This window comes from Callorhinus ursinus, unplaced genomic scaffold (assembly GCF_003265705.2).
Source record: "Callorhinus ursinus isolate GAN/ISIS: 27379988/994484 unplaced genomic scaffold, GSC_fseal_2.0 scaffold18, whole genome shotgun sequence".
NCBI lineage: Eukaryota > Metazoa > Chordata > Mammalia > Carnivora > Otariidae > Callorhinus > Callorhinus ursinus.
The window spans coordinates 5,725,500-5,751,562 of record NW_027397080.1 but is presented as its reverse complement, the minus strand read 5'-3'; the positions used below and the strand labels follow the sequence as shown (position 1 = coordinate 5,751,562).

Here is a 26,063-nt window from a genome sequence, read left to right as displayed (position 1 = left end):
TTGGCTCAGGTCATGATCCTCAGGGGCATGAGGTCGGGTTCCGTGCTCAGGGGGAAGTCTGCTTGAGATTTTTTTTCTCCCTCTGCTTTCTCTCTCTCAAATAAATAAATCTTTTTAAAAAATAAAATAAAATAAAATGTACAGCAAAAATCTTTGCTGGTCTAAACTTAGTATCTCAATTGGCTTGTATTCATCTAAATGCATAGCTTATCTTAAATAAGATAGATTTCTTTTTTTCTTTAGAGATAATTATTTTGTCCTTCTTTTCTTTTCTTTTTTTAAGATTTTATTTATTTGACAGAGAGAGACACAGAGAGAGAGGGAACACAAGCAGGGGGAGTGGGGGAGGGAGAAGCAGGCTTCCCGCGGAGCAGGGAGCCCGATGTGGGGCTCGATCCCAGGACCTCGGGACCATGACCCAAGCCAAAGGCAGCCTCTTAATGACTGAGCCACCCAGGTGCCCCGTCCTTATTTTCTTTATAAAATGCTCTCATCTGTTAGTTTTTAATCTGTTCAAATGTAACCAAAGTGTGTCTCGTTTTATAGCTAATTCTTCTTTTTGGAGGAATTCCTTATCTCTGGAGACTTTCTGGACGGTTCTGTGGCTTTGCTGGCTTTGGACCAGAATATGAGGTATGTGATTCATTAGCATATATTTTTTAGAGTCTTTTTGCTTGGCCAGCTTTATATGAAAGTTAATTTTTTGACTCTGTTTTTAGGCTTGCTTCTCTATTTGTACAGTCATTGTCCACACATGCTTTGTTAGGATAATGCTGGTTGTTGTAGCAAACTCCAGAATTCCAATGGCTTATCACAATAGTTTATTTTTCAAAAACATAATAGCCTAGTGTGAGTATTTTTGGTCAGCAGGTGACATTCTTCTATGTGGGAAGCCAGGGACCTGGTCTTTTTTCATCTTATGACTCTGCCATCCCCTTAGTGCCCCAGAGTTCTCTGCATCCAATAGGCAGATGGAATGAGGGGGTGGAGAAAGTACATCCCCTTCTTATCTCCCTTGTCTCTGAAGTGTCCTTTGCATTCACATTTTGTTGGTGAACCAGTCCTTTAGTATCAGATGTAAGGGAACTGGGAAATGGTGTCTCTGGTTAGGTAGCTATTTCTCTGGGACAACCCCCTTGCAGTGAAAGGGGAAGCCTTAATTTTGTTGAACCCACTAAGCAGATACTCTTTGCCATATACGCTTAGCAGATACTTCAAACAAGGACAGAGGGTGTGACTTCTAGAATCTCCACGGAGCTACTTGAGTTGACTACCCAGTCTTACAGAAGCTCCATTTACTGGGCAAAGCCTTAAGCCTGAGACTCCCCACCTGTGATGGATGCTAGGACACTGTCTCCTGACTTTTTCTTGGAAATTGCCAAGTCTCTTCCCTCTTTCCTGATTATTTGAAATGATGGCTCTCTTCTACATGTATAGGTACCTTGGGTTTTAATCCAGCTCATCCCGTGTCCCATTTCTATATACCTTTTTCGAAAGCAGCCAAACTCTTTGAAGACCTCTTCTTCCTGGGGTATTAATGTATCTTCATTGACTCTTGTCCTGGTCTGTTCTATGTGGCGTTGTGGTTTACTTACATATTCTCTGCCCTGTTTCAGAAATTTGTAAAGATTTTATTTTTTTAAAATAATCTCTGCCTGCCGTGTGGGGCTCGAACTCACAACCCGAAGATCAAGAATCGGATGCTCTACTGACTGAACCAACCAGGCACACCATTGTTTCAGAAATTATTTAAGGTGGTTTCATGTAAACATCATGACTGACTCCTTATGCATTTCTCATCTTAAATGTCTCTTTCTCAGAGAGACCCTCCCTGACCACTCCATCTAGAGTAACAATTCTGCTGTCACTCCTCAGTGACACACATCACTGTGTTTCTGTATTTCTGTATTAAAGGCACTTACCACTCTTGGGGCACCTGGGTGGCTCAGTCATTAAGTGTCTGCCTTCAGCTCAGGTCATGATCCTAGGGTCCTGGGATCGAGCCCCACATCGGGCTCCCTGCTCAGCGGGAGGCCTACTTCTCCCTCTCCCACTCCCCCTGCTTGTGTTCCCTCTCTCGCTGTCTCTCTGTCAAATAAATAAATAAAAATCTTAAAAAAAAAATAAATAAAGGCACTTAACACTGTCTGCAGTTACCTTATTTACTTTTTATTTGTCTCCCTGACAAGAATTTTAAGCTCTAAGGGGACAGAGACCTTGTATATTTTCTTCACTGCTGTGTCACCAGTGCCTTCAAAAAGTTTGACACCGACATTTAACTTTTTTGAATTCATGGAGAATGAATGCATGGATGTATGTATAAAGGGTTCAATATAGCATTGGAATGACTGCTATCATGGAAGTAACCTAGGTGTCCACTTATACAATGGAATAGTTTAGAGCCATTAATAATGAAGAAATAGCTATATATTGATATGGAAAATTTTTACGAGATATTATGTGAGAAAAGCAAGTATTCACATAATGAGTACAATATGATTGCATTTTTGGAAGATGGGATTCTCATTCAGTAGGTTTAAGGAAGGTCCTAGAATCTGTTTTTTAATTTTTTTCCCATCTCCTGTTTGGGAACAGTGCTGAAATTAACTGCCCTGCATGTTATAGCCAGAGAAATCTTCCTTTCTCATCCCCTCTCCCTTCTTCCTACATTTAGAAACTTATATCGGCTGCATCTTTGTTACCGAATCAAAGGTGTTTTGGTGGTGGGTGGTATACTGACATTTACCTTAAAAGAATTCCATTTTACACCATGTGGTGAGAGGGCGTCATCACCCTTTCTCCCTCCCCCAACTCCCTTCATACCAAGTAGCCCTTTTCCTCCACTATCCTAGGAAAAGTTTGGAAAGAGAAATGAGGCAGTTCTTGGCTTTTGAATTTCGTAAGGATCTGTTGTGAAGGCACTTAAAGTAGTTCTTGAGGGCAATTTCTTGGTTTTTGGCTTCTTGTGAAAACTTTAGGACATCCCACCCCACCTGCCCTAGTCCAGCACTTAAAGTAGTTCTTGAGGGCAATTTCAATGGTTTTTGGCTCCTTGTGAAAACTGTAGGACACCCCACCCCACCTGCCCTAGTCCAGCTTTTTTGATGCTCTGCGATAAATTTCTCTGCCTTGCCCCACCCTTGTCCCAAGGCCTGTCATCTTGTCATCTTCCCCTTACAGGGTGCCCCATGCTTTTGCAAATTGCAAGGCATTCCTCCTCCTTTCCTTGTCTCTCCTGTCCCATTCATTTACCTCTTTGTTCAGAGGGGCATCCCGAGTCTCCTCAGCCTAGTAAGTCTTGCTTGGATTCACCACTGTATGTGGTTGTCTCTCATTTTTTAGTCCTTCTTTGTCTGTATGGCTTCAGGTAACTTTAACATAGTGCCTGGGTAATAAAAGAGATACTGTTTCATTGCCTCCTTCCTCAAGTAAACTCAGAGGGTAGAGATGTTTCAGACCTTGCATTACCCATAGAATCAAGCACATTGCTTGGGATGTAATAAGTGCTTAACAACTACTTGTTCATTCGTTCACTAATCATTCATTTGAAGAACGAATTAATATTACACTATAAAAACTGCCATTTTTTTCTTCTTGTGTTTAGATCACTCAGTCCTTGGTGTTTCTCCTGTTGGCTACACTTTTCAGTGCATTGACTGGTTTGCCATGGAGTCTTTATAATACTTTTGTGATAGAAGAAAAACATGGTTTCAATCAACAGGTAAACTAGAGAATACACATGTTCTCTTTTAAATATAAAGACTTTTTTGTGCTTTCTTCCCATCTGCTGGTAATAATTGAAACATAATTTGCTACTTTATTTTTTTAAAGATTTATTTATTTATTTGAGAGAGCAGGGGAAGGGGGAGAGGAAGAGGGAGAGAGAGAGAATCCCAAGCAGACCCCCGCACTGAGTGCAGAGTCCATGATCCTGAGATTATGACCTGAGTCAAAATCAAGAGTCCGACGCTTAACCAACTGAGCCACCTAGGGTCCCCCATAATTTGCTATTTTAGAGCATGAATTAATTGAAGGAAAAGGAACTGCAGATATGGTAAAGATCATAGCTTAAAGTCTTGCCGTAAACTCTTCGTACTAAAGTCTAGTGTTTTTCTGCTAACATTTAAATGGTGTATTTTGAACTATAAAATGCCGTTTACTTACTGTATTAGGCTACCTATTGTCAGATAATATAGACTCACTGCCTTTTAACTTTTAAAATTGCTTTAATAACGTACCTTCTGTATTCATTTATTAGTTATTTTAAAAGCATTTTTTCAGTTTCTTGTGATGATCTTTTCTTTTTTCAGACTTTGGGATTCTTCATGAAAGATGCAGTCAAGAAATTTATTGTGACTCAGTGCATTTTATTGCCTGTGTCTTCACTTCTACTTTACATTATCAAAATTGGGGGTGACTATTTTTTTATATATGCCTGGCTGTTCACATTAGTTGTTTCTCTGGTGAGTAAAATCTTTGTTTTGGTTTCTTTTATAAGATTTCCTTGGCGAGATAACTGTGATTTAATCTTCATTAGCATGTGAGCAGTTCTTAAGAAGCAAATGAAATATAAATAAGTGGTCATATAAATTTCCCTCTTGGTTTCTGCTTTTGGGTATAGAAATAGAGAGCTGACTCTGACCATAGATTTTCTCCTCCTAACGCTGACTCAAATCCTAGAAGCTGGTTGTTAGTTATTGTTAATGATCCAGTTGTCAGGCAGTTTTGGACTGTGCATTTGTGAGTTGTCACTAGAATGGATGACTAAGTTTGATCATTTAATGACTCTTTACTGAGCTCCAGTGCCTAAAATATTGTGGATGTTTTAATAGACTTTATTATTTATTTATTTATTTATTTTATTAAAGATTTTATTTATTCATTTGAGAGAGAGAGAGACAAAGAATGCACAAGCAGGGGGAGAGGCAGAGTGAGAGGGAGAAGCAGGCTCCCCTGCTGAGCTGGGAGCCTGATGTGGGGCTCTATCCCAGGACCCTGGGATCATGACCCTGGCTGAAGGCAGACACTCAACCATCTGAACCACCCAGGTGCCCCTATTGTGGATTTTTTTTTTTTTAAGATTTTATTTATTTGACAGACACAGCGAGAGAGGGAACACAAGCAGGGGGAGTGGGAGAGGGAGAAGCAGGCTCCCCGCTGAGCAGGGAGCCCGACGCGGGGCTCGATCCCAGGACTCTGGGATCCTGACCTGAACCGGAGGCAGACGCTTAACTGACTGAGCCACCCAGGTGCCCCAGCCTATTGTGGATGTTTTGAAGAGAGACTAGATTTAAGAAGGATAAGAAAAAGAAAGCCTAAACGTACCCAATTTTGTCCTGCCCTCCCTCCCCGGCCTTTCCCCTCCTTCTTCCTCCCTTCTTTAGCCCTTCTCTGTTCCCTTTTCCCTTCCTCCTCCCTTTCCTTCTCTCGTTTTTCTCCTTCCCTCCTTCTGTTCTCCCTCCCTTTTCCTCTCACCCCCCACCTTCCCTTCCTCACGTCTTTGCTTCTTCTCTCTACCATATTCTAAACCACTTCACAACACACACTACAACACAATGAAAACCGTCTGTTCACAGCCTCCAAAAAATAGCATCTGTTAGCTTTTCAGCCCCTCTGATGATGAGGTTTACTTTAGTCTGAATTACCATCATGTTCACTGCTTTACTTTCTACTGGTGGGATCAAGCTCTGAAAACAGGTGCTGGTTGGATTTACACACATCTGTGTATGGCAAATGAAGTGAGAGGAAAGAGAACAGAGGAAATGCTCCCAAAATGCTTAAGGAAGTGCCATTCCAAACACAGTGGATAGTTTTGCACTGCAGGTAATTAATTTTAGCAGACCAACCAAAAAACAGCACACAATCAAGCTCTAGTAATTATTTTTCTAGCAAAGACTGCAGGTCTCTCATGATTACTCTCAAAGGCAGAATTCTCAGTTATGATGGGCTTATGAAGTGTCAGAAATTCCCAGGATAGTTTTGAATGGACCATTTGACTTTTCAGTTATTACCACATAGAGACTACTCACTTTGATTTAATTTAACAGATATTGAGCACTTACTATCTGGTATTATTTGGGTCTGGGAATACCAGAGCAAATAAGAAAAGATCCATGTTCTCAAGGCTGGATCTCAAGGCTGTTTTAATATAATCTATATATATAGCAGTTTTTCTTTAAGAACATATTCATAGGTTGTTCTGACATTTATTTTTCAGGTGCTTGTCACAATATATGCTGATTATATTGCCCCTTTATTTGACAAATTCACACCTCTGCCTGAGGGAAAGCTTAAACAGGAAATTGAAGTAATGGCAAAGAGTATTGACTTTCCTTTGACTAAGGTGTATGTTGTTGAAGGTAAGGCTACCTGGGGGTAAGGAAGTTTTATTCAAGTGATTTGTTTTGATTTGTTAGGATTTTATATTTTGCCTTTTCAAGATTTCTAGGAATTGATGACATAGTCCAGGGATAGAAACTAATAGCCTGATACCAAGCCTGCTCTTACCTGCAGCTGTATTTGGTTGGCTTTACAGTGTTGTTTGGCCAAGGCCTTCTTCACTCCTTGTTATATCATGTGTATTAGATTGATTTATGTACCTTTGTTACCTACCTGGCTCCCTCAGGTAATTGAGTTGGACTTTTGCATAGTCAAGTTCCATTTAGCACTAGTTTGGGGGCTCATAAATAAAACCAGTGTTACTGGCTTTGTCTCATCCAACAAAACTTCCAGTGTTCTGGAGGAGTGTGATTTCACTTGCACATTACCAAAAACTGTATAGTACCTTTGGAAACTTCAGATCAGTATTCTCTGCTTTTTTGATAATTGCTTTTTTTTTTTTTTTTAAGATTTTATTTATTTATTTGACAGAGAGAGAGAAGAGCAGGGAGAGAGGGAGAAACAGGCTCTCCGCAGAGCAGAGAGCCCGATGTGGGACTCGATCCCAGGACCCCAAGATCACGACCTGTGCCGAAGGCAGATGCTTAACTGACCGAGCCACCCAGGCACCCCTGATAATTGCTTTTGAGAGTTAAGCTATGTATTAGTTTACATAAAACTACTAAAGTCTCAGGCCCAAAAAGATGTTAAGTATAAGTGTTGTATGATACCATGATTTTTGGAATCTACAAATTAAAATCCTCATAAATGCGTGAGACTGGTTCTGCCTCTGCCACTTAGCAGCTGTGGGATCTTAGATGAATCCCTTCACCCCTCCAGGATTCAGCTTTGCTTCCCCTAAACCATGGTTTGGCAAACATTTTCTGTAAAGGGCTAGTCAGTAAATATTTTAGGCTTTATGGGCCACATGGTCTGTCTCTGTCATAGCTGTTCAATCCTGCCATTATAGTACAGAAGCAGTCACAGATAATACATAAACAAATGAGCATGGCTATGTTTTGTTTTTTTTTTAAGATTTTTTTATCTTTTTGACAGAGCAAGAGAGCACTAGCAGGGGGAGCAGCAGAGGGAGAGGGAGAAGCAGGCTCCCCGCTGAGCAGGGAGCCCGATGCAGGGCTCCATCCCAGGGCCCTGGAATCATGACCTGAGCCGAATCATTAACCAACCAGGCGCCCCATGAGCATGGCTATGTTCTAGTAAAACTTTATTTATAAAAATAAGTGGCAGATTAGATTTGGCCTGCAAACCATACTTTGCCCATCCCTCTTCTAAACTAAAAAAGAAAATCACCAGTGAGAAACAGCTGTATTGGATGAAGGAGTGGAAACTGAGAAGTAATTATGGGGTCCAGGAAAACAGAGATGGCCACAATGGAAAAGAATGAATTAACAGCAACTAGAAGAGTATAGAAATCTCAGACATCTAGTGGCTTCTGAGGTTATACAGCCCAGCTAAGGGCACAGTTGGGACATTTCTATGGGGGAAATGGTAGAATGACAATCCCACTACTTTTTAGGCTCTGAGAGCGCTATTCTTTTAGTTAGTAAATTAGACGTATACGAATCAGTACAGTAGGACCATCTTTTAGGGACTTTTACTGATGGGGCAACCTAAGTTGCTTATCACTTAAGTGATAATCAGATAATATGAAATGACAGCTAATGATATCACAATAGAGGTAATTGATAAGATAGGTAATATAGACTGTCAGTGCCATGTGGTTTTAGATGAAGTAGGGAAGGCTTTATGGAGAATTATAACATGAGCTGGTACTTTATGGAATATCAGGATTTAGCGTTTTTTTTCCTCACTCCCCAACCATCTTGTGGGGCTGGCTCGCACCTAAGGCAGGAAGACAGTGGCTGCAAAGAAGACAAAAAAGCCACTGGAGTTGATCTACTTTGGGTTCCAAATCAATATGAAAAGTGGAAAGTGTGTGCTGGGGTACAAGCAGACTCTGTTAATGATCAGACATGGCAAAGTGAAACTGATCATCCTCACCAACAACTCCCAGCCTTGAGGAAATCTGAAATAGAGTATTGTGCCATGTTGGCCATAACTGGTGTCCATCACTACAGTGGCAATAGTATTGAATTGGGTATTAGAAAGTGGAAAGTACTGTGGAGTATGCACACTGGCTCTCATCGACCAGGTGATTTTGGTATCATTGGAAGCATGCCAGGACAAACCGGTGAAAAGTGAGTCATACAAGATTTTTTCTTTAATAAAACTGGCCAGAGCTTGCTTGAAAAAAAAAAAAAAGATTTGAGGAGGTGGAGGGTAGCATTTCAGAGGTCAGGCTGTGAGGTCAATAGGCTTGGGTTTGAATCGCGGTTTTATCACAAATTATCTGTGTGACTTTGGCAACTTACCTTTGCTAAACAGAAGTTTACTGATAAGTAATATAAGTTTTTGTTAATAATGGGAACAATCCTCAGAAATATTTTGAATGATTAAGTGTTGTTACGAATAATAACAACATATATTATGGATTTGTAAGTTGATAGGGAAATTGTAGTGAAAAGCCAACATTCTCCCAAAACATATCAGATAGCAAGTGTTGTGCAGAGAATGAAACTAGTGTGATGTGATCAAGGATGACTGAGTAGATACTTTAGATTGGGTCATCAGGCAAGAGCTCTCTGAGCGAGTGAATCTGAGTTGACGCCTGAAGGAAGAAGCCATCCATGTTGAGATCTGGGAATGTGGGAAGCCCTTCTAGAGCTTTGTGTCTGCAAGAAACAGAAGTCCAGTGTGGCTGCAGCACAGCAGGAAGGTGTTATGACATGAAGTGTGAGACACAGGCAGGAGTCAGACCATATAGGCCTCGGTAAATCAGGATAAGAGCTTGGGTTTTATTGTGAGTTTGGGGGGAAAAGCCATTGAAGGTTTTAGTGACATGGTCTGGTTTGTAGTTTTTAAATATTGTGGGTTGCTCTGTGGAGAAGAGATTGTAGTGGGAGGGCAAGAGTAGCAGCAGGTGAGCAGTTTGGAGACTGGCAGTGGTCAGGGCGGAGATCAGGCAGCTTAGACTAGGACAGAAGTAATTTACGCAGAGAAGTAGATGCACTGGGGATATGTTTCAGGGGTATAGTTGATGAAATTTACTCGTAGGTTACCTGTGAAGGAATTGAGGAAAGGGAGACATTAAGGGTAATGACCTAGATTTTTGGCCTGAGCAGCTGGGTAAATGGTGGTTTACTGAGATGGGAAAGCTGAGCAAAGAGCAGGTTTGTGGGGAATTAAGTTCTGTTGGATGTTACGTGTTGCGGTATCTATTGAACACTGGATTAGAGTTCCTCAGACAGTGGTTGGCTCCAAGTGAGCAATCAAACCAACTGTGGCTGATTGAAGCAGGAAAATTCCTTATTGAGAGAATCTTTGATAGCTCACAAATCACCAGGAAAGTTAAGTTTACAAGCTTGGAAAATAGGCTGTTCCCAGGGAGATGAGGAGCTCAGAATCTCGCTGTAGAACCGGTCTGGTGAGGACCCTGCTGTTGCCTCCTGCTGTTGAAACGGTGGTTTGCTCTCTTAACATCCCACCGCTAGCACCCATGGCATTAATTCCTCACTGCCCAGCTTCTTTGCATAATTAGCTAAATCTTCAGAGTCCCCAGTGGGTGTATCTGATTGACTGAGCCCCAGGGCATGGGCTAGGTGCCAGGAGTGCTGGGGACACAAATATCTGGCCTTTTAGATTTCTCAGAAGCAGTCTCCCACAACACTTACATGGTGAGAAAGTCCCTGAACTCTGAAAGCGGGGGGGGAGCCACACGCACACACATAAGAATATAAACAACAAATCTGCATTATCAACATCCTTGTGGAGATGCAGAGATGGCAGATAGGCAGCTGGATATACGAGTCTGGAGGTCTAGGGAGAGGGCAGGGCCAGAATATTGATAGGAAAGCATCTGGCACAGAGATGGTGTTTAATGCCATGAATGGGGGCATTTAGAGAAGACAAGGGGGCTCAGGCTGGAGTCAGCAGGGGAAGAAGATCCAGTAACAGAGGCTGAGGAGGAGTCTGTTGAGGTAGGAAGAAAGCCAGGAGAAAGTATCATTTCTTTTGAGACAAGAGAAAGTCTTTGGAGGAGGGAGTGGTCAGCTGTGTCAAATGCTGCCGAGAGCTGACGGTAAGGCGGCATAAAACATAAAGACACGGATGGCAGTGCCTTCCATTGGTTTTCAGATCCTCACATACATTCCTTTGTACCTCAAGTGGTCTCATCAACCCATTCTGTAAACACTCGTAATTGAATATACATTACATGCCAGCACAGTGATACAAAAATCTTATGGTCTAGGGTAGGGACCCCTAAGCTTTAGTAACTATAAGAGTTTTCAGGAGAGTTTGTTAAAAGACAGATTCTTGGGCTCCATTCCCAGGTGTTTTAGTATCTACTTTTAACAAGCGCCCTTAGGCGACTCTAGTGTAGGTATTCCTTGGGCTACACTTTGAGAAAGTTGGACCAGTGGGAGATACTAAGACATTAATTTTATTTTGTTTATAAGCGTACAGTCTGCCTACTTCCATAAATAACTTAAGGCAGCTTTTAAGAAATATTTTTATTTAAAAATTAGAATCAGAGGGTGCCTGGGTGGCTCAGTCGGTTAAGCGACTGCCTTCGGCTCAGGTCATGATCCTGGAGTCCCGGGATCGAGTCCTGCATCGGGCTCCCCGCTCAGCGGGGAGTCTGCTTCTCCCTCTGATCCTCTTCCTCTCGTGCTCCTATCTCTCATTCTCCCTCTCTCTCAAATAAATAAATAAAATCTTTAAAAAAAAAATAAAAATAAAAATTAGAATCAGAGAAGACAGAAATGAGAGAGAAGTGTAAGACCTCTGAATGATACATAGCTTTCCAGATGCTGAGGTCCTATACCACTGACAAAATTGGACCACGTGTTTGGCTCTTCTCTGCAACGAAACCAAAAAATGAGAAAATAATAAAATAAATAAAAAGCTACTATTTATCAAAGCCTTCCTAAATGCTAAGCGTACTGCCAAGCATACTGCTATATATGTACAATATACTGTATCCTAAATTTATTGCTAACCATACTTTATATTAGAAGTATGAGTAGATACAGAATACATATTTTCTGTGAGACATCTCAAATTCTCAAGAGAAACAAATGTTTTATCATTTCTTTTAAAAAATGTATATAAGTAATAGTAGTAGTTTACGGATCAGGCAGTATATGCATTGATTTGCTTAGAATTTCTCATGTAATCTTTAATCCAGCTCAATGAGGTAGAGATTAGCCTCACATCATAAACAGGTAAATAAAGCTTAAAGAAATTAAGCTTAAAGAAATTAAGGAAGTTTCTTATATTTGCACAACTACTACATGGCAGAGCCAAGATTTGAACCCAAAGTCTGCTGTTAACCACACAGGTCCCTGCACAGTGTAGAACATTTAGAAAATAAAGAAAAATATAAAGAAACAAATAAAAAATCACCCATAGTTCAGCTTCTGTTAGCCACATACTGTTAGGTATGTTTTTTTTTTCCAGTCTTCTTTAAAAGTAGCTTTAACTTTTCCTGATTATAGAAGTAAGTGTACTTATTTTATAAAGGAGGGAACAAAAATCCATAGTTCCAGAAGCCAGTGGTAAACACTTCAGTATTTTGAAATATGTCTTCATAGGCTTGTTTTATGCTTTTCTATTTACATGTACTTTTTTTTCATGACAATAATGGAACCTTATATATATGAAGTTTTATATCCTTCACAGTATATTGGTGAGCTTTTTCCTATCTTGTTAAGTCTCTTCAAAAGTATTGCTTTTTTTTCTGGCTGGTTAAAATTCCATTTCACAGCTCTACCATAATTTAACCATTCCACTACCGTTGGATATTTAGACTTTATTTATTGCTGTAAAGCTGCAACGAGCTCAAGTATTTGTTGGCAGGACTGTAGGAAAGCAGACACTCTCCACTGCAGGTGGTGATTTATATTGATAACAGTTTTCTTCAGATATTAAACAGTTTGAAAATGTTAATGTCCTTTCCACTAATGCAATTTCTAGGAGTCTCTCCAGAGGAGCCCAAACTTTTTAATTATTTTCCATGCTTTGAACTGTCTTTTCCTTAGGATCTAAACGCTCTTCCCACAGCAATGCTTATTTTTATGGCTTCTTCAAGAACAAGCGAATAGTTTTGTTTGACACCCTACTAGAAGAGTATTCTGTACTAAACAAAGACATCCTGGAAGAGTCTGGCATGGAACCCCGCAAAGATGGAGAAGGGGACAGTGAAGAAATAAAAGCTAAAGTTAAAGTGAGTTCTTCTTTTCGTAAGAGACCCTGGCTTAGTTTTTATAAACAGTTCCTATGACAACTCAAAATAACATCAGTTTCTATGTAGTGAGTGGTAAATTCAAGGAGACTATCAAATAAGAACCCCATGGCCCCTTTATAATTCTGGTATTTGGGAGAGATTATCACTGTTATTACATGCTAACTACCTCTCAAGCTTTTATAGAATGTACCCATGAAAATTAGAAGCATAAGATAGGAAAATTCTTATGATTATAAGCTATCTTTAAAACAGGGATGTTGTATATATTCCCTATATGTTTATGTTCAAAGAATTCCACCAGGCAGGATAAAGAAAAGATAAACAACTGATTTTTAGCTCATTGAGACACAGTAATGATAGACTTTGGCAATGGAGAGACTTGGATTTGAATCCTGGTTCTGTCATTTAGTAGCTGTGTGTCCTTGGGTACACTATATAGTGTTAGTCAGTTTTCTTTTGTTTGTTTGACGAATATTTATGGAACACGTGTTCTGTTCTGAGATACTTTGCCTCGCACTAGAAGTGCAAGAATAAAGAGGGAAACTTTGCTCTCGAGGAGCTGATAGTCTGAAGGGGAGAAAGTCATCGAAGCCCAGTACATTATGATAATTGTAACAGTGAAGCTTTGTATCCTGGACGCAGTGGGAGCAGAAGAGAAGACATTTCTTAAATCTGACCTGAGTCTCAGAAGCTTTTTCTGAGTTCTTTCCTGGATGAGGTGAGGCTGAGGCTGATTAGCAAGATCTCAAGTACCAAGACTAAATGGGGGAGGAGGGACAATGATAAGAAACAACACAAATTTAATCAGAAACAGTTGCCAGTATTTGTATATATATGGGAATGTGCTATTGGCTTTGGTGTCATCCAGAGATGATTTTGGATCTATGTAACTCTGGGCAAGTAAGTTCTCTAAATCATAGATTTCTTAACTAAAAGATAATGCTAGCAGGGTTTCTCAGCTTGGCACTATTGCCATTTTGGGCCAGGTAATTTTTGTTGTGGAAGGGTATCTTGTGCATCATAGGACATTTAGCAGCATCCCTGGCCTTTCCCCACTACATGCCAGTATCAACCTCCCCTACCCTCAACAGTTGTCACAACCGAAAATATCTCCAGACATTGCTAGATAGCCCTGGGGTGGGGGGTCAGGGATTCGGGGGCAAGATCATTCCTGGTTGAGAAACACTGGGCTAAAGATGCCTGCCTTTTAGGGTTGGGAGGATTAAATGAAGCAATCTAGGGGAAATACCTTGTACTCCATTTTATGCATTCTAACTACCAGAAAATAACTATTATCTTTCGAACATCCATTTCGATCCTAAAAAAGAAAGTCAAGTAAAGTGCCTAGCCTAGTCATATGTATGTACAGGAGGCAAGATTCTGTGAAGGGATTAAGTAACATTTGGAGAAGGCTAAGTGCTTTGATTTTGCTTATTTTTGAAGTGAGTTTATCCTGCCAGTTAGGTTGCTTGGTCTGACCAAGCATCAGGATTTTAAGCTAGGAAGAGATCTTAAGGTCATCTCATCAGTAGGAAAACTGAAGTCCAGAAAGGGTAACTCAGCAGCGGCAGTGGGGAATCATGCAAGTTCAGCAAGTCAGCCTGCTTAAGAGGTATCTACATGCCGGCGTGCAGGGATGGGGGTGGATAACATCATAGCCAAACCATGACGTTAGTGGTCCATTGATTTCAAACAATGTAGTGAAATTACTGACCTTTAGTATCTAGGGGAACATTATTCTTGGGCTTAAATCTTACAAAAGATTAGATAGTCATTAGAAGTGTGTTGAGCAGAGTTTGAGTTATTTTGCTGACTTCTTGAAAAGCCTGCTTAATTTCGTTGATAACTACAAATTTTTAGCATCTAGGTATAGGTTACATGATGAAGATACATTAGACATAGTCCTGCCCTGAAGAACCTATAGTAGAGGAGACTAGCCATGTACACAGATAGCCCATAAATTAACACAGGCTGTGGTAAATAGTGGCTGCAATACTGTGGCTTTTAGAAGTTAAGAAATTAATGAGAATTCTAGTGATAAATAGTGGCTAGAATAGTGTGGCTTTTAGAAGTTAAGAAATTAATGAGAGTTTTAATAGACATTTTCTTAGAAGATATTTGACCTAAGTAGAATTTTGACTTGGGATTGGGGCTTTTCAGGTTGAAGTTATGGAATGAATAGAGCTATAGAGATTAAAAACAAAAAACAACTACATGCTGGCTGTTCTGAGACTAATGATTATGTGGATTTTTGTAGATGGAGATAGAAAGGTAGACTGGGACCAGTTTATAAAATTCTTCCTGAAGACATCGAGTGGTTGTTTCAGTGGCCTGGAAGGTTTAGATTGATTTGGGTAGAAGCCAAAGCTTGCTTTAGGAAAATTACAATTTGGTGGCAGCATACAGGATAGAGCAGACTGGAGGCAGGGAGACTTCTAGGGGCCTATTGCATCAAAGTAACCAAGATAATAAGGGTCTGCAGTAGAGTGAGAATCAGAGAAAGTGCAAGAGTCACAGTAAAAGGTGGATTTAAAGTACCTGGTGATTGCTGTCGTGGGGAGTGAAGGAAGTCAAAGATTGACTCAGCACAGAGAAAGACAAATACCATATGATTTCACTCATACGTGGCATTTGACAAATAAAACAAACGAGCAAGGGGGGAAAAAAGAGGAAGAGGCAAAGCAAGAAACAGACTCTTTTTAACTATAGAGAACAAACTGAAGGTTGCCAGAGGGGAGGTGGGCAGGGGGATGGGTGAAATAGGTGATGGGGATTAAGGAGTGCACTTGTTGTGATGCGCACCAGGTGATGTACGGAAGTGCTGAATCACTGTACTGTACACCTGAAACATAACACTGTGTGCTAACTATACTGGAATTAAAATAAAAAACTTCATGAAAACAACAACAACAAAAATTGCCTCAGCACTCATTAACTATAGTGCTTTCCGGTGCATGTGCCGCACTACTATTTTAGGTAGCATAGCAGGATCTTAAATTTGAATAGCTATATATTAAGGTAAATAAAACTAGTTCATGAATATGGCCATTTAGGACAAGGCTAAGTTTTAAAAACAGTGAATTGGTTTAAAGAAAGCTGTTGAGTAAATAATCACACGGAGAGCACACAGATGTAGCAGAAGTTTAGGAAACAGTGGTTTATTCACCTGCTACTGAACGCCAACTGTGTACAGCACAGTGTCGGGGGAGGGGTTGCAAAGATGGTTTTCAGTCTGGATGAGGTTGAGAAAATGAAGCGATTCATTTAAAGTTTAAAAGAAAAACAACTAAGTGATCTGAAATCCCTCCTCAGAGAGAGCTAGTAATGTTTTGATGAATGGCTCTATACTGGTTATTAACATCTTAAAAGATGCTGAGGAAACTTAACTCTGGGATTTTACCCTTCTGGAGACAAACAGAGTATTTGGAACAACCTGTCTTGAAAGTAGTTTGAATAAAAGGAAAGGTAAAACTATAGAAAAGCTGCCCCTTTGTGGAAGAAAAGAAGTATGTCCCAGCAAGTGCTAGGGTTATGTGTAAGTCTCCCCAGTTAATAAGAGTAATAGAAAGGGCAGAGGCCCCAGAGATGTGGGTTCAGGGTTTACTCACTACTCACTAGCAAGATGATCTGAAGCAAGACATTTTTAATTTGTCAGCTTCCTTTTCTTCATCTCTAAAATGAAGATAGTAACCCCCCATCCTGCCCAGTTTGGTGGTATTGGGATCAAAGAGTCAGTGGGTGAATCTTGTGAAAAATAAAGTGCTTTAGAAAAATTGAAGATGTGTGATAGTTCTCTCTCTTCCTTTATGTGAAGTTAGTTTGGGAAGTAAAGGAAATCCAGTTTTGTCCAAGAATCTGTCATAAGGAAGTAAGTCTCCTTTGTGTGGAAAGTGACCCTCGTTTAAGTTCTCATCATTCCAAATCTTTGTGACTCTGTGTACTTCCAAACAGCGTCCTAAACCCAGCCACATGCCACGACACAGAGGCCTGTGCTATCCAGTAGAGAGCTGGTTGTTCTATGAAAGAATTCATAGTTCATATCGGGAAACCAGCAACTAGTAAAAACAGAGGCCTGAGGACCGTGTTACTTTATCTACAGTGAGGCTACTGAGAGCTGCCTTACAGCAGTGGGGTCATGAGCCGCTCGTAAACTGTCTGATACATCCGTGTCTGCCACATAGGCCATCCCTGAGTGGAAGCTATTATATTATTACTGTTATTAAACAAAACAGCCATATTTTTGCTTATTGTGAAAGCAACAGAAAAGTTAGAAAGCATGAATAATCTAGCTGACCATAAATATCTTCCTATATGTATTTCTCATCTTTATAAACTATCACTTTTTTCATCATTCTCCTCCTATTGGATATATGGGTTGTTTCCAGTTTTTTGCTGTTAAAAATATTCTTGTAGTGAATATCTTCATATGTGAATCTTCACTCTTAATTTCCCCCTTGGAATAGATGTCTCTTAATTGGTGCTTAAAATTGGTACTCTTTCTTAATGGCCCTGAAGGTACAGGCACACATGTGGCCCTGCCTTTTAAAGAACTAGGTCAGTTTTTCATTCTTTTGTTCCCCTACCAGATAGGCTCTGACCTCAATTTCAATATTTGAAAGGAAAAGAGATAATAAATGTCAATGCTGTCTTGCAGATCTCTTTATCTTTCTCTGTTATATTATCTACCCAGAAGAATTGGAGAAGGAGAGGAAAAGTGGTAGAATCAATCTGGCTGCTTGTGTTCCCATTAGGTTGCATTTTTCTAAATTGTATAAAACAAAATCAGTTCCACATTCATCTGTTTTTTTTGTACTTCACCCTTTTAAGTAGCTGCAGTTTATTTCAAAACCCTTAGCCTTCACTTTTCTAGGATGTATATTCTCTAATTGTTTGTTGCAGGATACTGTGTGTGTCAGTAGGTCAAGCTGGTTTATTATTTGGCTCAGATCTTTATATCTCTTTGATACTTTATTTGCTTGATGTCTCATTATTGACAGAGGTATGTTAACAAATCTATTCATAGATTTGTCAGAATTGATACATTCCGAAGAAATAGTATTAGGTACATAGAAATTCAGAATTAATGCATCTTCCTGGTAAATTCAATCTTTGACCATTCTGTGGTGACCTTCTTTAATAATGCTGTTAAGTCATCTTTTTTTTTTTTAAAGATTTTATTTTTAAGTAATCTCTACCCCCAACATGGGACTCGAGCTTACCACCCTGAGATCAAGAGTCCCATGCTCCACCAACTGAGCCAGCCAGGCACCTCTTGAGCCACCTTTTAAATTGATTTTGTCTGATGTTAATACAGCTATAGCAGTTTTTGTTTTTTAAGATTTTATTTATTTGAGAGAGAGAGAATGAGAGATAGAGAGCACGAGAGGGAAGAGGGTCAGAGGGAGAAGCAGACTCCCCGCTGAACAGGGAGCCCGATGTGGGACTCGATCCCGGGACTCCAGGATCATGACCTGAGCCGAAGGCAGTCGCTTAACCGACTGAGCCACCCAGGCGCCCGCTACAGCAGTTTTCTTTTGGTTAATGTCTGCTAGATGTCATCCATTTACTTTTTTAAAAAAACTAGTGAGCTAAAACTTACCATTTCAACCATTTGTAAATGCACAGTTCCGTGGTTTTTAGCATATTCATCATGTTGTGCAGCCAGCCACCACTATCTCATTCATCCTTTTACTTCCCACCTTACCATCCTCTGTCTTAGATGCCTTATACGGGGCAAGTAGGTAGGTTTTGTTGTTACGGTTGTTTTTATTTTTATTTTTATTTATTTTTTAAAGATTTTATTTGTTTATCTGAGAGACAGAGCAGGAGTGCGGGGAGGGGCAGAGGGAGAGGGACAAGTAGACTCCCCATTGAGCGGGGAGCCCAACATGGGCTCGATCCCAGGACCCTGAGATCATGACCTGAGCAGAAGTCAGACACTTAACTGTCTGAGCCACCCAGGGCCCCCATTATGGTTGTTTTAAAATCCAAACTGAGAGTCACTCTCTTTTTTTTTTTAAGCTTAGTTTATTTATGTATGTTGTGATTACCGATATATTTGGAATTCTTTCTACCATATTATTTTATGCCCTTTTCTTCTGTCCTTTCCATACCCCGACCCTACCTCCAAACATACACATGTACACCTTCCTGCTTTTTTTTTTTTTAAGAACTGTATGAGGGTTTTTTTTAAAAATTATATTTTAGTTTTATTCAGATTGGAAGGTTCTTGTATGATTGTTCTTTCAACGACTGCTGTTAAATATTAAGCTTGCCCATATAACTTAAAATCTTAAAATATCCAGTTATCTTCACTGCTTCCTGAACAATCCAGGGACCATACACCCTTTGATCCAATTATTCCTTTCATCTTGTGTTTTAGTTTTGTTTTAATTGTTAGCCCACAAATTAGCATTATCATTATCTTATGCAGTCATTATTTAGATTTATCCCTATGCTTACCTGTTTATTTGCTTACCATTCCCTATTCATCTTACACCTTCCTTTTTGACATAACTTTCCTTCTTCCAGAAGTATATGTTTTAGCAACTTTTTTTGAAATTTCTGGGTTTTGTTTTTATTTCATTCTCAGTCTTGGATGTCAATTCAAGACTATCTTATTGAGTTATTTATCTTAGCACTTTATTTTTATTTTTTTAAAAGATTTTATTTATAGGGGTGCCTGGGTGGCTCAGTTGTTAAGTGTCTGCCTTCGGCTCAGGTCATGATCTCAGGGTCCTGGGATCAAGCCCCGCGTCGGGCTCCCTGCTCCTCAGGAAGCCTGCTTCTCCCTCTCCCACTCCCCCTGCTTGTGTTCCCTCTCTCGCTGTGTCTCTCTCTGTCAAATAAATAAATAAAATCTTAAAAAAAAAAAAAGATTTTATTTGAGAGAGAGAGAACACAAGTAGAGGGGAGGGGAAGAGGGAGAGGGAGAAGCAGTCTCCCAGCTGAGCAGGGAGCCCCACGTGGGGCTTGATCCCAGGACGCTGGGATCATGACTTGAGCCAAAGGCAGACACTTAGCCAACTAAGCCACCCAGGTGCCCCATTAGCATTTTATTTATTTATTTTTTAAAGATTTTATTTATTTATTTGTCAGAGAAAGGGAGAGAGAGCACAAGCAGCCGGGGAGGGGGGGGTGGGCGGCGGCGGCAGGCAGAGGGAGAAGCAGGCTCCCCGCTGAGCAGGGAACCCAATGTGGGGGCTCAATCCCAGGACCCTGGGATCATGACCTGAGCCGAAGGCAGACGCTTAACGACTGAGCCACCCAGGCATCTCATCTTAACACTTTCAAGATGCCATTCTGGGGTGCCTGAGTGGCTGAGTTGGTTAAACATCTGCCTTTGCCTCAGGTCGTAATCCCAGGGTCCTGGGATCAAGCCCCACGGCTGGCTCCCTGCTCAGCCGGGAGTCTGCTACTCCCTCTGCCCCTCCCCCTTCTGGTGCTCATTCTCTCTCTCTCAAATAAATAAAAATAAAATTTAAAAAGATGCCATTCCATTGTGTTATAGCTTCGTTGTTCCTGTTGAAAAAGTCTGCTCTGAGCTTATTGTTAACTTCTTTATAGTTCTCTCTGGTTGTTCTTAAGATTTCTCTTTGATTTTCATGTTCTGCAGGTATGGACTTCTTTAACTCAGCCCTACTCGGGATATATTGTCGTTCCTAAATCTAACAACTTAGATCTTTCCTGAAGTTTTGAGAATTCTTAGCCAATTATACCTTTGAGTGTTGCCTCTCTCCCATTCTCACCAGTCTATCTTTCTGGAATTCCAGTTAGATGAATGTTATACTATCACATTCTGTCTTCCACAAGTGATAATCACTCTTTTTATCTTTTCCGTCTTTTTGTCTCTACATCCCGGTGCACTGATTCCTTCTCTGGATATATTTACTCTATTCTTTAACCAGCCCGTTGTGTTTTAATTTTAAAGCTCTATTTGTTTCTTTTTCAAATCAGTTTGGTTGTTTCTGGATGTCTCCTGTTCCTTCTTCATGTTCATAGATCTCTTCTTTGTGTAAAGTATCCTTTTTAAAATATTTTGTGTCTAACAGTTCCATTATCTAAAGTCTTATGGAGCTAATGATGCTCTTTATTTTTTCTGCTAACTCTTACTCATTGTTCCATCATTTTCTGAAGTCTTTGGCAATTTTTATTGTGAGCTCACAATGCATCACTGATTTTAATCTTTAGGAATCCTGAGGGGTCTGGGTTTAGGGTACAGTCCTCAATTAGAGGATTTGCATTTGTGTCTGTCATCTGTCCCCAGTGCTCCCAAACTGGAAGTACTTTCATCTTTCAGCTTGGGATTTTTCTGGACCATACAGATCATGATTTTGAATTTTAATCAGAGACTTTTTTCCCCACTTTAAGTAAGACTTAACACAATTGGGTGATTTTACCACCGTATTTTTTTCTAGCTCACTCTTTGACTCAGAGTGTAGTCTTTCATGGATTTATGCAAGGGATCTCAATTTCATCTCCTCACCTTTGGCTTTCCCTTACTTTCTAATAAACTAAACTCTATGTCTAAAAGGATATTTATGGGGTGCCTGGGGAGCTTAGACAGTTAAGTGGCTGCTTTTGGCCCTCATAGTCTCAGGGTCCTGGGATTGAGCCCCACATCGGGCGCCCTGCTCAGCAGGGAGTCTGCTTCTCCCTCTCCCTCTGCCCCTCCCCCCACGCGTGCTCTCCCTCTCTCTCTCTCTCTCTCTCTCTCAAATGAATAAATAAAATCTTTAAAAAAATTTTTTTAAAGGATATTTATAATCCCTTAAGCATTTTTAGATGTCTGAGAGTTTTTCAGACTAGTTAGTAATGTTGCCAGAAGCAGGTGTCCAGTGGTGGGTATGTATGTATGTTTGTGTTGGTGAGTAAACATGTATGTGCACATGTGTGAGTGTATATAAGATTAAATTGTTCATTGTGTCTCGGCACTATTTACGTTGAATCTGGGAAGTTATAAACAATTTTATTTGGCTTAGTAAACATATTTCATTATTGATTTGACCACCATTTATGTTTAATTATTTTGCAGTACTGTAATAATATGCAAATGGTTACACATGTGTCAACTGAAATTATTTTATTTGATTGATGAATATTGAATAATTTACTTTTACATTCATAATTGTGTAAAAGTTGAAAGCACAGGTCTACCAGACTACCTGGCTTCAAATGCCAGACTTTGGCTGTGTGGCCAGAGGAAAATTAGTTAACTTTTCTGCCTAGATTTTCTCATCTGTAAAATGGTAATAATAAGAATATGTCATATGGTGGTTGTGGTGTATAAATGAGATAATTAAGTATTTAGCACAGAGGGTCTATGTTTGTAGTCATTGTTTAATAAACGTTAGCAATTTTTGTAGTTATTTTTTTCATCTTTCCTGGCCCAGTCTTCATATGTGTCGAAGGGGAAAAAATTAAAATTTTCTCCTTATATAATGTCTGTTTCTTCCATATTGCTTTTTTATGGATCTAATCTTCCATCTTAACAACTTCCCTAATATATCTGATAATTCTTGGTTGTCTACTCCTTAGTAAGAGAATGGGACTAAAAATCTGCCTGGAGTCTCTAAGCCTGTCGATAAGGTGTTTTCACTTTGGGCTTTGCTGTAGGCTGGCCTGGGTAGGCTTTTTGCCGGGCAACACCTGGTGTTAGTATCCTCCAGTCTTTCCTGGTGGAGTGGTCCTGAATTCCCAGGGAATACTCTTTTGATCTTCTGCCTGGAGGGTAGTGTTCTGGGAGCCAGGTGCGGGGGTGAGGGCTGGGTCAGGAGAGAGAGTTGTCAGTATTCAGCATACCCGCATACCCTACCGACAGCTAACCAGTTACATAGTCTGTTGCTAGCGCACTCTAGTCTTCGCTGTGCCCAACCCTTGGTTGAAAAGTTCTCTTCTTTTGCCCTATCCAGAGAGAATAAACGTTCAGGCTCCTGCCACAATGAGGGAGGAACAGTTGCCTTTTGGTGTGGAGCTGGAGAAGGAATCTGAAGCTTTAACTACTTCTGAAACCGCTCTTTCCCAATTCTTATTTTAGGGCCTTTCCCTTTTCTCCCAGTTCCAGAAGTACCTAATGTTGTTAGTTCCCAAGCCCTTTGCAGACTGTGTGGTGTAAATCAGGCTGGTCTGTTTGCTCCACTGCTGGCTTGTGAGTCAGCTTTCTTTAGTCTGCTAAGTCTGTTCATATGCCCATATGATTTCCTGCTTCTAAAATGTTGCTGTTGTCACCTCTCATGTTTTCCCCATCCATGCGGGTTTGTATCTTTTAAAAAAGTTCCTTGACTATAGTTTTAATGGGGATTTTGGAGGGAATAACATTAGTTGTGAATTGTGAATGTTCTTTCCACCATCTTAACTTGGAAGTCTCAGTTTTTTAAATGGCAATTCATGGTGTATTGGGAGGTGATCATAAGTGATATGTGCTTATTTGTAGATGATTTGGAATATAGGAAAGATATAAAACAGTTAAAACACCACCATAATTGTATCATGTAGAAAAACTGCTGTTAACATTTGATATATATCCAGTTTGTTTTCTGTATTTGTTTTTTTTTTTTCAATATTTTATTTATTTATTTGACAGAGAGAGACATAGCGAGAGCAGGAACACAAGCAGGGGGAGTGGGAGAGGGAGAAGCAGGCTTCCCGCGGAGCAGGGAGCCCGATGTGGGACTCGATCCCAGGACCCTGGGATCATGACCTGAGCCGAAGGCAGATGCTTAATGACTGAGCCACCCAGGCGCCCCTCTGTATTTGTTTTTATATACACATTCACATTTTTTCAAAATTGGAATCATTATTTTTAGTTTTCTATCATGCTTTCTTCACCTAATAAACCATTTTCCCATGTCAGAACATAATTTTGGAAACATTTCTAATGGGTTTACAATATGGCTGTCATATAACTTTGTCATGATTTATTTAAATATTGTCTATTAATAAAGATTTGTGTTATTACCATTCTTTTTTTCTAATAAGCTTCATGAAGTCAGGGAATGTCTGTCTTGTTCATGATTCTTTCTCCAATCCTTAAGCTACTGTCTACCATCAAGTGATTCAGAGAATGTTTTATTAAGTAGATGAGAAGTTTTGCACAAAAGTCTGATTGTTTTCTTAAGTTAGTTAGAATCTAAGAAGGGCTCTTACTGGATTAAAAGGCATAAACTTTTTGAAGGTTGTTAATAATTTTATTTTCAATGTGTTCTTTGATTTAGAATAAGAAACAAGGATGTAAAAATGAGGAAGTGCTTGCTGTACTTGGCCATGAACTGGGGCACTGGAAGTTGGGACACACAGTCAAAAATATCATTATCAGCCAGGTAAGTTGGGAGTGACAGTCCTCTTTTTACGGCACGGTAGTCAAAGAAGTATGGCAGACAGGAGAGGTGGTCTGGTGGAGAGGTGGCTGCATCTCCTGGCTTCCTGACTTAATACCTGTAATCTCAGGCAAGTTCCTTAAGCATTCTCTGTCTCCAACCCTTTATTGAATGATAATACCCGCTAGGACTGATGTAAGAATAAAGGAGTTAAGGCAGGCATGTAAAGTCGTATGTGGAAGCAGTAAGGACCGTGTCATTTTTATTGCTGTTACCATCATTGTGGCCCCCTCCAGAATCCCTCAGCTCTAGGAACTGCGAAGATCAAAAGCCATGAGCCTTGATAAGCTGGACATTAAAATGCTTTCTTTTTAAACTTTTTTTTCTCATTTACAAGCCATTATATATCTATTGAAGAGAACTGTAGTAGCTATAAAGAATAAAATAACAATTCCTGTAACATTCTTCCTCTGGGGTCTAAATCAACTCTAAAGCAACAGTTACTATGGTTGTGAGGCTCCAGGCAAAATAGCACTATATCCTGTTGACTGGTTCTGAGCAGATGTGGCCTTAACCGAGTCTGAAGTGGGTGTTTGTTTTTGTTTTGTTTTCATGTCAGACGGGTAATGTGCTAAGGTCATAACAAGGTTTGAGGGAGGCAGATGTTACACAACGGCATAAACATCCAATCATCATACTTAAGAACTATAAAAGGATCAGAAGTGGGTCTTTGTACCTTTCTAAAGGCCTGCTATTTCTGGATGGTGGTCTACATGGGAAGATCTGTGCGCTCCTGTGGGCCCTTCCTGTTGCCTTGCATCTTTCAGTAAAAAATGAATTCCTTGGCTTGAAGCTAATTGTATGGATAGATGGCAGTGAGTAAGACAGTAAATAAGTCCAAATCCAAGTTTAGAGTATTTAGTCTAAAGAGGAAAATCACTGCTGCTTTCATGAAGGAAGGGGTGCAGTGGAATCAGGCTACCACGAGGTAGTGGGCTGGTCCCTGAGGTGTGGTACCCAATCCAGGGAGGGGTTGACTGCCCCTTCTAATAGATTGTGCACTCAGGAAAAGCCAGTGGAGGGATGGATATCTAGGTTGTTGACTAATGCACTGACTCCTTCCCTGGCACCTTGGCCATTTTGTTCAAGAGCACCTTGACCAAGTCCTAGAGTGGCTGGGGAGAGAAGCTAACATCCACAGAGCAGGTATCTTCTCCACCTTATTGAACGCCTCCTTTACCGTGGACTCTTTTAGTGAATATTCACATAGGACCAAAGTACTATCATACTCTTGGCTAATTTTGGAAGTTTTTTTCACATACCTCTTTTCCAGATCTTGTTAGCCATCCTAGAGTTCGTTTCAAGGCCCTGATCATTCAGCCAAACTATTATTTGCCCACTGCCAATAATTATATATTTTTAGCTCAGGCCTTCTATCCTTCCAGACTGAGTGGGCAATGAGATACACTACCTAAAATTTCCCTCACTGAGAGTATTTCCTTCACCGCTGCCTTCCAGGAACAGCCCCAAGTGATTCTGTAATACCACAGCAGCCCACTTTCAGCCAGTGCCAGAAATAATGTATTATTTGTAAAATGGGTGTTCAACTTTTTCATCCTCAAATGATTATGGGGAGCTCCCCGTGAGTAAGGGTTGATTGAGGGGTGGCAGGAGTTGGTATACTGGGCGTATAAGCCACTTGCTCATTTAACTTCTCTCTTCATGACATCCTTCATTCCCACTTGCATAGATACCACTTAGACCTGATGTTAGAATGCTTCGGGGCATACCAGTTTCCTGGCTAGGTGGATCATGAGGAGGGGCAGCTCAGGCTGCAGGATCCTAGTGTCCCACGGTCAGGAGTCAGCCTCTGGGAGGACCCAGTAGCAAACCAAAAGTTGTTTTTCAAAAGGCAAGTAGTTACTTGACATAAATGGCACGCATAGCTTCTAATCCTAGGGGCCTTCCCTGTGCTGAAGTTTTCTTTTGGAGCTTGTCGTGTTGGATCCACTGAGTTAACAAGGACTGAATGGTAGAGCTGC

The 26,063-nt window shown here is 40.4% G+C and overlaps 1 protein-coding gene and 1 non-coding gene across 5 annotated transcripts in view; one reads left to right on the top strand and one right to left on the bottom strand.

Annotated features, from left to right (window-relative positions):
* Positions 1–26,063, top strand: part of ZMPSTE24 (zinc metallopeptidase STE24) — a 47,996-nt gene that overhangs the window by 9,412 nt on the left and 12,521 nt on the right. For 3 of the 4 annotated variants that reach the window (XM_073902829.1, XM_025856599.2, XM_025856597.2), the window contains exons 3-8: positions 547–633; positions 3,605–3,721; positions 4,311–4,463; positions 6,218–6,359; positions 12,501–12,685; positions 23,920–24,024. In XM_073902829.1, the coding sequence (XP_073758930.1) occupies positions 547–633; positions 3,605–3,721; positions 4,311–4,463; positions 6,218–6,359; positions 12,501–12,685; positions 23,920–24,024 (789 nt within the window). The remainder of the gene's footprint in view (positions 1–546; positions 634–3,604; positions 3,722–4,310; positions 4,464–6,217; positions 6,360–12,500; positions 12,686–23,919; positions 24,025–26,063) is intronic. The other variant, XM_025856598.2, reaches the window with a different exon arrangement.
* On the bottom strand, positions 24,635–24,738 carry LOC112812400 (small nucleolar RNA U13). The gene has a single exon (XR_003205262.1). It is a non-coding gene; the product is annotated as a small nucleolar RNA U13 (small nucleolar RNA).